The sequence below is a fragment of the Poecile atricapillus genome, chromosome 6 (assembly GCF_030490865.1).
Source record: "Poecile atricapillus isolate bPoeAtr1 chromosome 6, bPoeAtr1.hap1, whole genome shotgun sequence".
NCBI lineage: Eukaryota > Metazoa > Chordata > Aves > Passeriformes > Paridae > Poecile > Poecile atricapillus.
In genome coordinates, this window is record NC_081254.1 from 29,415,541 (window position 1) to 29,431,659 (window position 16,119).

The following is a 16,119-nucleotide window of genomic DNA, read 5'->3' on the forward strand; positions in this document are numbered from 1 at the left end:
AAAAGCCTTGAGCTGGTACCAGTTACTCCAATTTAAGGTCTTCCTTCTAATAATCCATACTAGATGCTAAATGAAAATGCTTTAAGAAAGCTGTTAATAATTAGTAGCAACTAGACTCACAAATTCTTGGATCCTGCTCCCTTTCACTCTAAAATGGATTGAGATCTCTTGAGTGCTGGCTCAGAGGAACAGGCACTGCTGAATGTAATTTTTGCCATTAAAACCACAAAATAGTGGTTTTATTTGTTATTGCAACAACTGAAGCCTTTTTAACCTTGAAAAACAACTTACAAGGTTAAATCTTTGCTTCCCAGTCAGTTCACACTCCCATGCCTATAAACTAGTTCTTCTAGGTCTAAGAACAATTGAACCCACAAGTAAGTATGAAAGTATCATTTATTTGAGGTGGACAATTCACATCATTAAAAGTCACAGGTAACAAATTTAATCTGGAATTTGAATTGGGTGTTTATTTCCAGGGGCAGCTCCAGAGAAATACAAAAGATAAGCAGCACGCATAACAATCAGATGCGGCTGAGGAAAAAAACCTAAAATCTTAATGCTCAGAATGCAATTTAAACAGAAAAAAACAATTCTGACTTGTGATGAAAAAGATGCATCTAGAAGGCAATCCACAGAATGTCTTCTTCAATTATTTATTGTTTAAAAAGTATGCAAACCATGGCACAGGCATATACAACCCTTTCAGCTGTGAGGAAAAGAAAACCTCATCCTAACATATTCATTGCATAAGTCTAAAGTAATATACAGAAAATTTCAAGTAAAGGATTGTGATCTGAAGTAAAAATTCCATTTAATATTTAAAAAAATTAGAAGGCTATTTGCTTTTCTTCTCTCCATCCACTGGTTGATCCGTTTCAGAGTCATACTGGTATTTTTCCACACACTTCCTAGGGAACCAGCCTCGTTCTCTTATTCCACCTTAAGACATGAAAAGTTGCATTAACTTAGAACAAAACATGGCCCACTACTGAGGAAGAACACAGGACGGGAAGAGACATCAAGCACTTACCCAAGTTATTTTCTTCTACAAGACAGAACATCTAAGTAATTTCTAACATAATTGCCTAAGGATGCACAGATTTTCTCCAACTACCTAAAATGTTTTCAGACATCTCCAAAGTTTTGCAGTGCTCTACCTTCCTTGAGAAAATTCATCTTTATACCCTATCTGAATCTTTCCATCTAATCAGGTTTACAGCTCCTTTTTCTACAACCAGGGGCACAGGAAACAGGTAACAAACTTGTCTACAGAGACTTTCACACAGCTGATGACTATTTACACATACCCAGGCTAACTCCCATTTCCTACTCCTCTCCTCCCAGGTAAACTATCCCAATTCTTTTGGCTTTTCCTTATAAAGTCACATTTGCTATTATTCTAATTATTCTCATTTTTCTTTGTTTTCCTTTCAACCCTTTACAGTAGATCTTTCTTGAGATGCAGTAACTGCTTTTACTTGTAGGACTATTTCAGCAGAGTCTCTGCCAATGCTGAGGAGGATGGAAGGTTTAGTTCAGCATCTGGGAAGCTGCATGCCTGTTCTTTTCCTAAAGTGTTGACTCATCTTAAGATTATCATCGAGTTTTTTTCCACAGAAGAACTGCTACTTAATCATTCATTCTGCCATCTTGCTGTACTACAACTTTTTATTCCTGCTTATTTGTAGCATTTTACCATACATTCCTAACAGAACTCATTCTATTTTTGAAGTCTAGTCTGATCCAGCCTCTCAGTGTTCACCAAGTTCTCCATCCACACCACATTTTAGCTGATTCAGAAAACCCAACATTCAATAGAGTAGATATATCCTGCTAATCTTCACAATAAGCAATGCAATACAAACTATTGCCATGTTCATCTGTATCTGATGTTTTATTGGAGTCAGCTGCCAGGGCACTTCCAGCCCATAAAGGTTTCAGACCTTCAATGAAAAGCATGGACTTTTTCAGTGTAGTGACTGCTAGCAGCCCCACATGTGCAAATATGAAATGCACATCCAATGATTTAACAATCGTTTGGAACAAACAACAGAATCCAACACACCCTCTGGCAGCTAAAATTTTAGTTCAGTCCACAGCAAGAGGTCTGAAGTGAAAAATGTAAAGGCTTCAACGCAGGTGGTTGTGATACTCTCTGCAGATCATCAGGAATCTCAACACCCACAGCTAGTTTTATAAATGCATATTATAGTTTCTAGAAATTATTCCAAACCAAAGACATAATGTCTCCTAGTTTTCAAGATACACAAAGATTAATCCCTATACTTATATGGGCTGTATAGGTAGGAAGCATGGATGAATTTAAGACAGACCACCATTTAAACATCAAAGAAATGCATCATCCTTAACCTCTTTATAGACTAAAAGTCTAACTTTTTCTTAGAATATGAAGTTCCCCCCTTCCCAACTTTCAATAAACTACTAAATGAGTGTTCTGTCAGCCTGACAGTTGTTTAATGTTTATCAAAACTGGGAAGCCTATTAGATGTAAAGAATAAAAACTGGAGAGTCGAGAGAAGCTAGTGCCAGTAATGATATCATTCTACCTTTTCAAAGTGAATATATAATATTGGCCACATTTCTAGATACATCTAAAACTGTTTTGCTTTCAACAGAAAAAAATGAAATTAACTGCTCCATACCATCACCAGCTGAGATGAGAATCTTCTCACCATACATCCAGTGTCTGGGGAAGGAAGCATAACAGGCCAATTAGATGCCAGAACAAAACTCAATATTTCTTTTAACCAAATATAAAGGTGTGGAGCCACTAACTTTAAGCCTCTGGTGGCTAAAATCAGATCCCCTTTACTCAGTGCAATTCTAGGTTCTTCAGTGCACGGTGTTGTGAAGAATGTTTTAACACCTTTAGTCACAGGGCAGCAGACACCACTGTAATCTTCTATGGCTCGATACCGCACCTGTGGATTGGAACAGAACACAGCAATTTATTTGAAGGAGTTATGGCCTTACTGATAAACTTCATGCTAAAAAATCAATTCAAGCATACCACGAGATTTAAAGTAATGACAGTGCCTGTCAAAGGGACTCAAAATTCTAAATTAATGCTTAACCATAAAGCACAATCCTCTTTTATTATCACGTTTCTTCCCATCTGGAAACTAAGAAGCAAATGCAAAGGCTAAATGCCAACATTAATTTAGCAGAGAATGCTATACACTGTTTGTGTTGATTAATTACATTTATTTATACTGCTATTTCAAAATAATTTTAGACCAAACTTCACAAATACTTACACTTCTTACTCGCTTGTCTGCTTTCTGTTTCAGTTGCTCTATCTATAAATGATTAAAAATAGAAATTTAGTCAGCATTCAACACAGAATGAAACCAGGTATTGAAATCATTAGACAAACACAGGAAATAACATTAGCGGTTTGAAACACTCACAAAAGCGTAACTTTCTAGTGCATCAAAAATGGGACAACATTTAACAGAACTCATGTACATGTACTTCAAGCCCATCCATTTTAGTTATTAAAAAAGCTGGTCTATTATTACAAAGGAAAGCACACAGTTGGGTAGTGGGGAGAATCAACTTGAGATACCATTGAAGACCAGTTACCGTCAAACTGTATTGGTGACATCCATCTCTAACTGGCCAGTCCAGGCCATCTCCCTCAGGAATCCCAGACCATGTAAACACTTGCCTGAAGTTCTTCCATTTACTTCCCATATCATAGGGGAAGATAAAGGTCTCACCCGTTTGGTAGTACTGGATTCTGTCTTTGGCCTAGAAAATAATTTAAGAAATGCAGAACATAAAATCACCCCACAAACTGCAGTCAAGCAGCAAATATTACGAAGGCCAAATCATAAGCCCTGTATGGATCTATGGGGCCTAAAGGCAAGTATTTTCAGGCAAGAGCAGTGAACTCCTGCTATATCAACCCAGGCATTAAAAACTACTTAAACCAATCATGGCATTCAGAAGTATGTCTGGTTGGGGTGTCCCCACCCCAGTCACCCTCCATTTACTCTTTAACAACAGTCCCCTGACTACACTGATACTTCCCTCCACACTCTGATACTACTTTACTGCTTTTTTTTAGGGACCAATGCCTGACTATTTCTCAGTCACACCCAAGAGCTTCCACAGCTCAGAATCCTTTGATTAATGATCACAAACATGACTCAACATTGGTAGTGCCAATTCCTCCACTAAGAATGCACACACAGGCATGATCTGAATCACCCACATTCTGTAGTCACGAGCTTGACATTCTCACAGTTATGATGACATCTAGTGGAGCAGCCACAGAGTGGTATTCTCTTTGCTGCAATAATGCCATTCTATTAAATAATTAAGTATTACAGTCCATGCTCAGCTTTCAAAAGGGACATATTAGCAGCCTGTGTTTTACAGTAAAAATTTTAACATTATTCCAAATTCTACAATATAGTGATAACAGGGATTTCTTTCACTTATGTTCCATTATCCCATTATTCAAAGGTCTAAAAGGACTTGGATCCAGCCATATCCCATGAAAAGAGCTGACATTACAATACTTTAAGTACTTATACACAATCAAGATTCTCATGCTAATTTGGCACACAAAATAAAAGAAAGACAAGAAGACATTAATGAAATGTTTGTGGACTTACACAAAAAAAAATCGTGGTAGAACCAAACTAATTTCTAAATACTGAATCAGTTTTGCTTCCTCTAAACTTAGCTTCTGTTGTTTGACTATATTTCTCCTGAAAAATCTTGTGAAAACCTCTATAAAGATAAGGAAAGTCAAAAGAAATTTTAAGGACAGAAGACTAGGTATTTTCTAGTACTTCTTTAAAATCAAGAAAAATCTTCCCAAATCAAGGAAAATCTTCCCTTACAATCGAAAGTAAGAAATGGGGAAAACCGTGAGTCAAAAGATGCCACTTTGAATGGTATCTTGGTCAGCGAGGTCGACAATTAAAGGCACAAGAATGTGTAATGACAAAGCTCCAGTTTCAGATAAAAGCACCCACATATTTCAAGTAGATAAGTGAGTCTTTTCTTAAAGCAAATATTATTCTATGTTCAACAAAGTCCTCCAAAACAAAAGAGAAGTTATGCATTTACATGATTTCTCATTTCTTTTCTCTCAGTGAATTTCAGAGATGGTAAGGGTAAAGCTTGTTGTAGGTGTTAGGTCAGTGGTGAACTGAAATAACATCTTTGGTTTTAACCCAGAGGTGAAACAATAAATAATTATAAATATGGATGTATAAATAGAGACTTTGTAACATTACAAGAATACTGTAATAATAGTGTACCTTTTCTTCAATCCAGGATTCGATTGAAGTTTTATTTGTCAAAATTACTTTCATCTGAAATAGAAGTGTTAGGTGAAATTAGGACTTATTTTTTGCAGGAATACATCAGCTATATAAAGAAAGCTTCATTTAGCAAACTGAAATTGTTTTAAAGAACAAAGCAACTGTTATATAGTTAACTGAAACACTTGTTAGAAGCTAACCCTCAGCATATATACACACTCTAGGATTATACACTTAAGACAGTATCACACAGTATTGAACTTTATGCTCAAAATGTATCTTTTTGTTTACTACCAAAGATCTCCAACATTTTAAGAAATACAACAGGCATATTTACACCTATTTTCAGGGATAGGGCAAATATTTTGCCTTTTTCAGGGAGTTTATAAAATCCATCTCATGTTTTCTCAGTTCATTAGATTTTCACATCCAAGTCTTCCATGGAAAAAAAAAACCAAAACTGTGGTAACAGAAAAACTGGGACAAAGCTACATAAATCTCTGGAAAAGTTATACAACAACGTAAGCTCTGAACAACTGTTCTTATCTCAATCCCGAACTCTGTTTCTGCTCCAAAAGCATACAAAACTTAGAGCTTTTAACTTCTTTGTAACAGAGCCACAGACTCACCTGGATAATAAACAGCATACCAACAGCAATAGTTGTTCCTAATGCCAGTCCTAAGGCAAATAAAGATGCAGCAAATGCAGACAGTCCAAAGGGAATAATGGGACGAGGGTCTCTTTTGGCTGCACTCATGTCAATCTTCACAGAACTCCACCCAAAAGATATCTGCAAAGAGAAAAATCCCATTTAGCTCTAGAACTTTCCACCTGCTGAAACAAAGCAAGTTATCTATAAGAAATTTGGCTCTGAAAGTAAGTGTCCAACATCTGATGGGTTTATAATGCAAGCAGAGTAACTAAAAAAAAATATATTCAAAAGATTTTTACGTTTAGAAGTTTGTTGCTAGGTGGAAAATGAAATCACAATCACCACCTTGCAAGCTCCACAGGCCCAAAAATCAGCAAAAAGATCTGGACTCTGGTATGTGCAAAAACACATTCATCAGTGTCAGATGGACAACGTTTGCATAGAACAGTCCCCATTTTCTGTGGGAATCATGCAGGTTTTTCTCTGAAAGCTTTGCAGACAGCAGTTCTCAACATTATCAACCTGCAAACACAGCTCAGCTGCTACAAATACAACTTCATCTGTTACACTCAGCTGATGTTATCAAGCTCTTCACTGCAACCACAGAGGCTGAAATCAAAGCTTATAATCTTAACCATGCATCTGAGATAAGGGGTGTATTCCAGAACAAGCTTTGCTCACTGTTGAAGTTTTTCAGTTAAAAAACCCACAGCTAATATATTTTTAGTCCCAAAACTAATGACCTTTTTTTTCCTTGAAGAAATAGACACAATTCTAAAAATGCGGCCAATAAAAGAAAATAAATAGGATCTAACTTGTGTGTCAGAAATAAATAGCAGCTGTTTTCTATGCCAGCCAAAACACAGCCTGTCTCTACATAAAGTGCTATTCAGAAACTGTCTTCAGTCAATGTAAAGCAATAGGAAAGTCCCTGTGATTATGAGAAGGGAAAAAAAGAAAAAAAAAAAGAATTAAAATAGAAACAACTTTCCCTGAATCCTTCTCCATTCACATATATACATCTTACAGCCACACAGCAGAACTATGAGTGCATGTGGAAAGAATAACAAGGAATTCCACATTTCTCCTCAGAAAACTAAATTATCTTGTACTTCAAGACATGAATAATTTATCTGACTTAAATAATAATTTAGTTAAGCATTTAGTTATGTTTTCTTACTCTGTTGTAAAGCTGAGTGTACATTGTCATAATAAATATGAAAGAAGCGTGAATGCATCCCAGTGGAGCTAGGAGGAGAAACAGAGTGAAAGATGCATGATTCTGGTATCCACAACAGTTGTTGATCCACGGACAGTGGTGATCCATCTTCATCACACATCTGTGAATAATAATTATTGATTAATATAAAGGACACATATGAGGTTTCTCAAAAAACTCGAAGGATGACTGATTTTCTACTTCTCAACCTCCATTCTTTTTCTGACAGATCAACACAGTAGTTTCTTTTTAGCTGCTATTCAGAATTATATTTCCATGTTGTACAATTTAAAAAAGCAAATAAAAAGTGCTTCCAGGTCCTACCCTCCCTAGTTGTCTGTCCTCCCCTTTACTCAACCTAACTAGTTGCTAATAACCACCACAGTACAGAGCCTGGAGACAGAGACATAGAATGGGACTTGTCAGAACTCTGATCACAATAATTAAACACTACTGTTAATGCCAGTTATTAAAAATCAGTATACCAGGAAAAAAAGGTAATATCAAATTCCCTGTGAACTACTTGTAGAAAGAATATTTAAAGAAAGATACACAGAGAGAAGTGTGATAGTGACTTGCTCTTTTCAGTGGTAAACCCACTGAAAGCTTTCTCAATTGCTATCTATTGACCTCACACCATTGAAAATCCTATTCAAAATACATTTAACAAGTCTAAGCACCCTAGAGACACTCTTGTATTCAATATAAAGCCAGTTATTTTGGCATAGCTTACAGATGCAAAAAAATCCCACCTGATTAAAGATTTGGTCACATTCCAAATTACTTTGACATGTGTAAAAGTCTATGTGACCACCTAAGTAATCAGTCCTCAGCATAAAGATTGTCACTCAAGGAAAAGAGTTGTTAATTTTAAATCTGAGGATGCTGCAGCCAAATTACAGCACTGCTCAGGAGTTTCAGGTTCTGTTTCCTAAACTACCACTGACTGCACATCTTGGGTTTATAGAAATAACAAATGAATGCATATATTGCAATATACTTGCACCACATTCTAAGAGCCCTTCAGAGGACAACAGACAGCTGCCTGGACTACAGACAGCTGAAGTGCCTTGATTTTTTCAAGATGCATTGAATTCTAGTGATAGCTATTTATAATCAAGTATCCTTTATATCAGGATGAGTGTGTTGGAAGATAACAAGGTGCAAACTTTTTAAGTTGACCCAAAAGGTTTATTACTTCACTTAACATGCCAACTCCCCTCAAAAACCCACTTTGGTGAAAAGTAAAACAACAGTCCAAAATTTCTACTCAAATCAACATTTAATTTCCACTTGGAAAGATGACAGAATAGATATTTCTACTCTTCAAGCAGGTCAATGTTTAGACTTTAAAAACAATTTAAGATGATTTTTAGGTATTTACACAGACTCACATCCCTGAAGCAGGACTGCATTGTTTTGTTGGTACCATCAAGAAGTTCTTAAGACAAACTGATTTCAAACTATAAAGAAAATGTTAAAGACAGTCATTTTTCTAAACTAAAACGCAGCAGAACTGTATAGACATCACACAACTAGAAAGTGGAAATACTTGAAAGGGCTATAGTGTTCATAAGGAAGCTTTTTAAAAAAAGCACAGTGTGTGTGCTGGAAGAACAAATTATGGTAAGAACCCATCTCAAATATGGACTTTAAACAATTTTAAAGAGAAACAGTACCTGTTGCACTTCCGACAGTGGTGTGAACGAGGTGCCTTGTAAGACTGACACACTTTACAGTATTGGAGATACATGCAATCCTGAGATTTTTCCTTTAAACAAAAGAATAGGAGCGTTAGATGTATACACAACTCCCCTGGCAATGTTTATCTTGGCATTTTCTTAACCTAAACGCCTTTGATTTCTTCTGACAGGGTGTGTTTCATAGTCCAACCCTATTTAATGGTAGGCGTCAAGGAAAGGAAAAAACAAAATTAAATCATCTCCTAGCTATCGACACAGCCATCTCCCACTGTTGAAAGTGCTGGTTGCTAAAAGAAATAAACAGTTCTTCTGTCAGGAAGAGCAACTGTACAAGCAGGGTATTATAGTGAAGTTCTGAGAGTAAAAATCAGCATGTTGCCATTCTGATTTTAAAAAAAATAATAATCCTGAGCACATTTTCTCTCCATTTTATACCATAAACCACTCCAAGCTTACTACTAAGATACAGCACTAGTAAACACTAATGTTCAACTCTTTTACAATCTCTTTTACACACAACCCCCCCACCTAGAGAAAGGTGAGAGACACAGACACTTGCAGACAGCAAGTACTAGCCAAAATCTTCCACTCAGGAAGTGGAGTACCCAATTGTCCTGCTAAGATGATTATCAGGATCCTCTTCTGCCCAGACTGTGTCTTGAGTAATATTCCACAATTAGAAAGGTGACCAGCACTAAACTTTGTATCACACCACTGGAACACTAATTCTGGGCAGCTGCCTTGAGATACTGAACCCGTTTCATTCCTGACTAAAACTCTTCCAAGAGATTACTAAAGCACAAGAAATGTAAATATCTATCTTGTACTCTATTAAGCAGAGAGTAACCACGTAATTTTCTGGCTTGCATAAAATAAAAAAGGAACTTTCTAGATTAATTACTTCTAATTGTTACTGCTACCAGCAAAATCTCCAAAATAGGTGTCTGCAGATAATCTTGAGGTTCTCATTCCCAGCTAACAGTGCTTGTTTCCTGCTGCTTTGCTTTGAGAAGCCCCTATAAAACACAGCAACTGCTGCCAGCCAAGCAGCATTACCAGACCCTTGAGAGCACAGGGAGGGGATGGAGAAGGGCAGCAGAACAGAACAGAGCCTTGGGGAAGCAGTTACAGGATGTAACTGAAGGCAAGCAGGAAGCCGGTTCAGATCTGCAAGGCTGCCAAAGCAGGAGTCACGGAAATCAACAGTGCTGTGCTTACTCCAGAGCTGGGTTCAAGGAATGGCCGTCTGAAATGTTACAACACTGGCCACTGAAGACCACCAAAGGAGACCCCAAAAGGCCACATAAGGACTTCGGATAAGGAACGTAACTATATAAAGTAGAGCATCACACATACATTATACACACATTAAGTAAGCGACGATAGGTTATGAATGTGTAATCAGAACTGTACCCAACGCTCGGCACACTCGATTAGAGGAAGGATATTTCAAGTGTCCAGCGTACTGCTTTCTAATACTCAAAACTTACAAAGTTCCTATCAGTCCGATTTCGGTCTCAGGAGCAAGCTGGATTTTACTGGAAACTCTGGAAGCGGCAGGAGCAAAGCGGGGAAAGGCAAAGTAAAGACTTCGGAACAAGATAAGGAGGAAGGAGTGGCCTGAGAGCTTAGAGCGTTCTTGGGGGACAGAGGAGAAACGGCGGCATCAAGACACGCGATTTCTACTGTTCTGAGGGCAGAGGCAGGCGGCGCGGCCCCAGGGCTGCCCGCCAGTCCCCGCGAGGCCCCGGGGCGAGGCGGTCGCAAGGCAGCGCTTACCGGCGTCCACCCCAGCGGGACGTACCCGGGGCCCACAAACATGGCGCTGAAGTAGTTGTAGAGGATCATGACGGTCCAGTTGAGCAGCATCACGAAGTTGACGCTTCCCCCGGCCGTGTCCAGCGGCCAGTACCAGAGCGCGGCGTCGGCCATGGCGGTGGCGGAGCACACGGCCACCACGGCCAGCGCCACCGCCGGGCCCCAGTGGCACAGGCGCCGCGCCCGCTGCAGCGCGCCCGGCCCCGCCATCGCCGCTACCGCCGCCCGGCCGCTGCCGCCCCGCCGCCGCCGTGCATGGCTCCCGCCGGCTGCCGAGGGAGAGGGCGGGAAGGGAAAAGGGAAGGGAGTGGGAAGAGGAGGGAGGGAAGGGAGGGGAGGGAAGGGGAGGAGCGGGGGCGGGAGCGGAGCCCGCGATGCCGCCGCCCGCCCTCGGTCCGCTCGCAATACGGGCCCCCCGGGAAACTGCGGCCCGCCGGTAGCGCCGCAGCCGCGTTCCTCTCCCCCGGCAGGTTCCGAGGCGGGGCGGGAGGGGCAGAGGGGCGGGAGTGACCCGTCCTTGCCGCCTCTCCTCGGTACCTGCGGTGCAGCGCGATCCCGCGCGCCAAGGCCGCCCAGGGGTTGTCGGGACGGCCGAGAGGAGCTGGGCCGTGCCGGTTAAAGCACCTGAGTTTCGCCGGAACGTGTGGCGAGGCGCCCGGGGGCGGGGTGGGGGACGCGGTTTAGGGTGGCAGAACACGGAAGCGCCGCGGTCCGGAGCGGCGGCCCCGGCAGCGCCATCGCCGCGATGTCCTCCGACTTCGAGAGCTACGAGCAGGACTTCGCCGTGCTCACGGCAGAGATCACGGGCCGCATCGGGAAGGTGCCGAAGCTGGTAGGAGGTGAGCGGCTGCTCTCCGCCCCCGCGGCCCTCGCTCCGCAGGCCCGGCCGGCTCGTCTGTAAGCGCCGCTCCGGCTGCCGGCGATGGGAGCGCAGGGCGGGGCGGGAGGGGCGGCGTGGTTTTAGTGAGGTCTCGGCGTTCCCTCACCCGAGTGTGTCTCCTCGCTCCTTAAGCAGCACAGTCACCTCCCTGCCCCGGCTCTGTCCCAGCGGCGAGTTATCTCTTGAGATGTATTAAGAATACTCTGACAGAATATTTGTTTGCTGGTCACCTGTAGGGATCAGCCCTTCCCTTCTGCCCGGCTCTGGGGCCACGCGAAGTTCCGCCAGAGCGCCTGAAGGGCTGAGCAGAGCTGCTGGGGGATGTTCCCTGTACCAGCATTGCTCCTGAATCCTCTTGCTGGTGATCATGCCACGACATCACTGACGGAAATCAAGTCTTTCTCCTGTGGCACAGACAGATTTTGTGCATGACTTAATCTGAATCAGTATTTTTGTTGCCTACTGTTCATACGTTTGATTTGGATAATTGACTGTGGTGACTCACATGCAGGAGCAGATTCAAAGAAATCAGTGTTCATTTACTTTAATGTGTTTGTCAGTAGCCTGCAGCGTTCATGGTCTAATTCATGATGTATCCCTGCAGTAGAGTCTATACTGTCTGTAAGAGCAGAAAGATTAAAATTATAATGTCCTTAATCAGCCTAGCTGGCTCTTCCAGCACATAGGGATCAGTGCCCCAGTACAGTGTGGGATGGAGGGAAGCTGACACTCTGTTTTTCTCATCTTTTCCTCTTGTAGCTCAGCTTAATGCCTCTTCTGTTTGCAGCTTATTTAATGCTTCTGCCTCTGCTTCTTATGCATATTAGCCAAAAGTTTGGGACCCTTAACCATAAGAGTGTATGAGAAGGAAATGAACACATACCAATGGTGTACTTTTCCATGTGACTAAAGGAAAAGGTATCATACATCCAAGACCAAAGAATAACATACTGCTTTTAGAGTGGGAAATGCATCATGAAGTGATGAAGTAGTGACTCTAAACAGGATTTGAGGTGCGTGGTCAACTAAAATGTGTGATCTCAGGGGATTTTGAATAAAAAATCCTTTTGATTCTGTAAGGTTATGTCCAATTCTAATCTTAGCAAGTTAGAAAGTCTTCTGAAAAAATAGAGTTGAGTTCCATGGTTAAAGGAAACTATGCCTTTTTCTTGGCTTAGCAAAGGTGTTTTACTCTTGATCTTAACAGCAAGGACACAGGATAATTCAGTCAGAAGCTGCAGCTGAGGTGGAAAATTTGTCTGTTTTCTAATGGAAACTTACAAAATGAAGAAGGGGGAGAATCAGAGTTCCTGTGATTGAATTCTAGAACTGGTATAATTTAATTTGCTCAGAAATTGTATTTAACGTGTAAATGGGTGCTGGAACCATTTACTGAGAGGATGCAGGGAGTTCTTGATAAAGGCTTCTTAACCTTTGAACAGTAAATTTAAGGATCTCTGGTAGGAACGGAGAGACATCATAAATACACTACTGGCTCATCCTCTAAAATCAATAGTGCTGGACTGATTTATAGGAAAAGAGAGATTTAATTCCCTAATTGTAAAGAATAGAGATGTGAGTTCCTAATTGTATAGATTTTGGAAGTCATCAGAATCTGTTGAATAGTAGGAAGAATATTCTGAATAATAGTAGTGCATTTCCATAATCCTTTCCTTGAATCAGTCTCCCTTATTCACTTAGGGAGATTTTGGAGCTTAAATAAAAGATGTTTTAAGAGTATTGGCCTAGACAGGTGTAGGCTAGAAGCAACAGGCTTTGAAATCATCATTCTTTCATGAGACCATTAGGAGAATACTTTTTTAATAGAATTTGCCATCCTCTCAGAGGACACAGAATGCATACTCCCTGCAGGACCAGTAACGTGGTACTGGGATAAATGAAATCAAAATAAGAAAAAAGTTTTGGTTTTTTTTTTTCCCCACATTATATTTGATGTTGGTCATACATGGTTTGAACTGACTTGCATTATAGCTGCTTCTTGCACTGTACATTTATGGCTTAGCTATTGCTTCTGTTTTCAGGGCTATTCTGTCTTTCATCAGGAAAAATATTTTCTATGTCTTCAAAACAAACTGCAGTCTTAGCTAACAGAGGCATTTGACCACCTGGAAAAAAATCTCTGATTATGCTGAACACTTTATCAGAAATATTTTAAATACACATTTTTCCCTTGTTTCTTAATAGGAATATTTGCAAGATCTTTGCTTCTTCATCACCAGAAGTTCCAGTTAGTTCTTGTGGCGATGGCTGGGACAGCCTCAAAAAGAGGATTATGAGGTGGGAGGGGAACATGAGGTGACAGTTTTCAGCATTTGAGAGAGATTGCTGATGGCCTTCTTCCTCCCCGCTGGAAGAAGCAGGATGAAAGGTGTAAGGACTTGTGCCACTCTGCATGATCTCCTGAACTCTAGTGACTGGTTATTTCCCTCTGCTGCCCAAGATGGACCCGCTGTAACAGAGAAATGCTGGTTAATCGGTTTTGCAACATTCCTGCATTCCGTGTTGTCAGGACATGATTCTGTCTTGTGTTCTAGGAGGATGATGCTCAGCAGACAATCCTGTTGTCACAAATGCATAAGTAGCTCAGCAAGAAATGTAACAAAGGCGCTCTGATACTACAGAAACAATAAGCAGCAGGGACAATAGAACGTCTCTGGAAGAAATATCTTCTGTTGTTGAGGCAGACATCACCTGGAGGATTAAAGAAAGTTATAAATAGAGAAGTGCCTTTTAAATAGATTTTCTGTGATGCTGCTGCAGGTCTTTGAAGAATGAAGATCATTGACTGATGTGTTTTATTAATGCTCTTTGGTGTTTCAGAGAAACATCTGCCTTGTGATTTGACCAAAAATTCATATAAATTTTCATTTCTTGATATGGAAGAGAGTTTTATCAGCACAAATGGTGATACTTAGTCTGTTCCCAGCACAGTAGCCTCTGGGTTGTGATGACTTTGGAATGGAGTGCTGCCATTCTTCTGATTCTTGGTATCTGCATTTTCTACTGGGCAATCAAAGTGCTGCATTTCAGTTGCTAACAGGTTCAGCTGAAGAAAGCCCCACCTTTAATTTTCTGTTGTACTCCTGTACTGAAGTTTACTGTTTCAGTTTCAGGTATGGCTCATTATGTTATGCCTCTTGAACCCAGTTTTATAATCTAAAGAGAGAAATGCATGATTGTTCCATTTATCTCTGCTGTTGGATAGTAACTTCTGGCAGCGGTGAACACCACGTGAGTGAGCACAGCACCATCTGCAAGTGGTCTGTGAACTGGAGCCCTTTGTTACTCAGTCTCTTCTTCAGCATGTACTGATGAAAAGAAGCAATTCCACAAGCAGTGGGACTACTGAGTCTTGATCCAGGTTTTTTTAATCTCTTTGTTGACTTTGAGATCAAACCAGTGCTGTGTTATCTTTACAACCCCACAGATTGTAAGGATAGACAGATTCCCACCTTTCTGTAACTGCTGTATTTTGGGAGACGAGTGACTAATGCCAGGGCAAAGCTGAAAAAACTGGGGAAAATGTAGTAAAAACTTGTTTCTTTTAAGAAAGTGATACCACTTTGTGTACAAACAGAGAACAGATTTCTTTGCAATCCTACACAGAGGAAAGCCCTCTTTTGTTTCCAGTCTTTATCCGTAGTTTGTTGATTTCATCACTTTAGTTATACAAACTATGTGTTTGTATACTATTTTGTTTGGGACATTCTGTCTAGCAATGTAGGGGAAAATTACATTTAGATATATTTGATCGAGCATTGTTTTTTATTTTCTCTAAAGGATATTTGCATTTTCAATCAAAACAAAAAGTTATAAAACACCTTTTTCTTAATTTCCTGTGGAAGTGTATTTAAGGAGGTGATTGAGTAGGCAGGTTGAAAACTCCTAAGTCACAGTCTAATTAGTGTAAGACTAATACAGTTGGTAATATGAGCATCTTTAATTGGGCTGTAACTTGTTTGTCCTGATCTACTTGATTAGTGGCAAACTTCTCTTATCCAGAGGAACTCCCTTGGATCTCACTTTCATTCTCTGAGCAGTTCATCCTGTGAGTGTTGTCCCCCTTCCTATGGGGATTCTGGCTGTGAAATAAGTTGTTTCCTTTACTTAACCATTGAAGTAAAAGTAAAACTGAAAATAGATGCTTTGGGAAACATGACTACTGGTACTGTGTGCCCTAGAGGATCAGCAGTTGCAACAAGTGTAGCTGCTCTCCTGGAAGTCTGTGAAGATCCTGCTTCAGAGCTGCAGTGCTTGGATGTTGCCATGTGCCTGTTCCCATATCTGTATTTGAAGGAAAAACAGAGGCAGTTGTCCTGGGCACCATCTGGGTGATTATGTACCTGGGCCAGTGTTAAAATCTGGAGTTGGGTTAAAATTTATTTAACTAAACCATTGGAGATCATTTGAATACCCTTGCCTCCTAATTTTATGGGAAAAGTTTTAGCAAGACCTTCTTCTGTACTAATGATTTTTCCTTACAAAAAGTCTGTGGCTAAATTTATCTGTGGGTCAGTAA

At 40.5% G+C, this 16,119-nt stretch overlaps 2 protein-coding genes across 5 annotated transcripts in view; one reads left to right on the top strand and one right to left on the bottom strand.

Moving 5' to 3' along the window:
* Window positions 1-377: 377 nt before the first annotated feature.
* ZDHHC6 (zinc finger DHHC-type palmitoyltransferase 6) lies at window positions 378-11,030 on the bottom strand. Its single transcript, XM_058840802.1, has 10 exons — window positions 10,661-11,030; window positions 8,858-8,949; window positions 7,140-7,299; window positions 5,936-6,097; window positions 5,304-5,357; window positions 3,610-3,777; window positions 3,282-3,323; window positions 2,800-2,945; window positions 2,667-2,710; window positions 378-942 (listed from the first exon to the last, which is right to left on the bottom strand). The coding sequence occupies exons 1-10, from the start codon at window positions 10,907-10,909 to the stop codon at window positions 839-841; spliced, it is 1,221 nt and encodes a 406-aa protein (XP_058696785.1). The 5' UTR covers window positions 10,910-11,030; the 3' UTR covers window positions 378-838.
* Window positions 11,031-11,310: 280 nt separating this feature from the next.
* The window catches only part of VTI1A (vesicle transport through interaction with t-SNAREs 1A), a 259,458-nt gene continuing 254,649 nt past the window's right edge, over window positions 11,311-16,119 (top strand). For 2 of the 4 annotated variants that reach the window (XM_058840804.1, XM_058840807.1), the window contains exon 1: window positions 11,314-11,538. In XM_058840804.1, coding sequence (XP_058696787.1) covers window positions 11,445-11,538 — 94 coding nt within the window. In that variant the 5' untranslated portion in view covers window positions 11,314-11,444. Of the gene's footprint in view, window positions 11,539-16,119 lie in introns of all 4 variants that reach the window. The other 2 variants (XM_058840806.1, XM_058840805.1) reach the window with 2 other exon arrangements.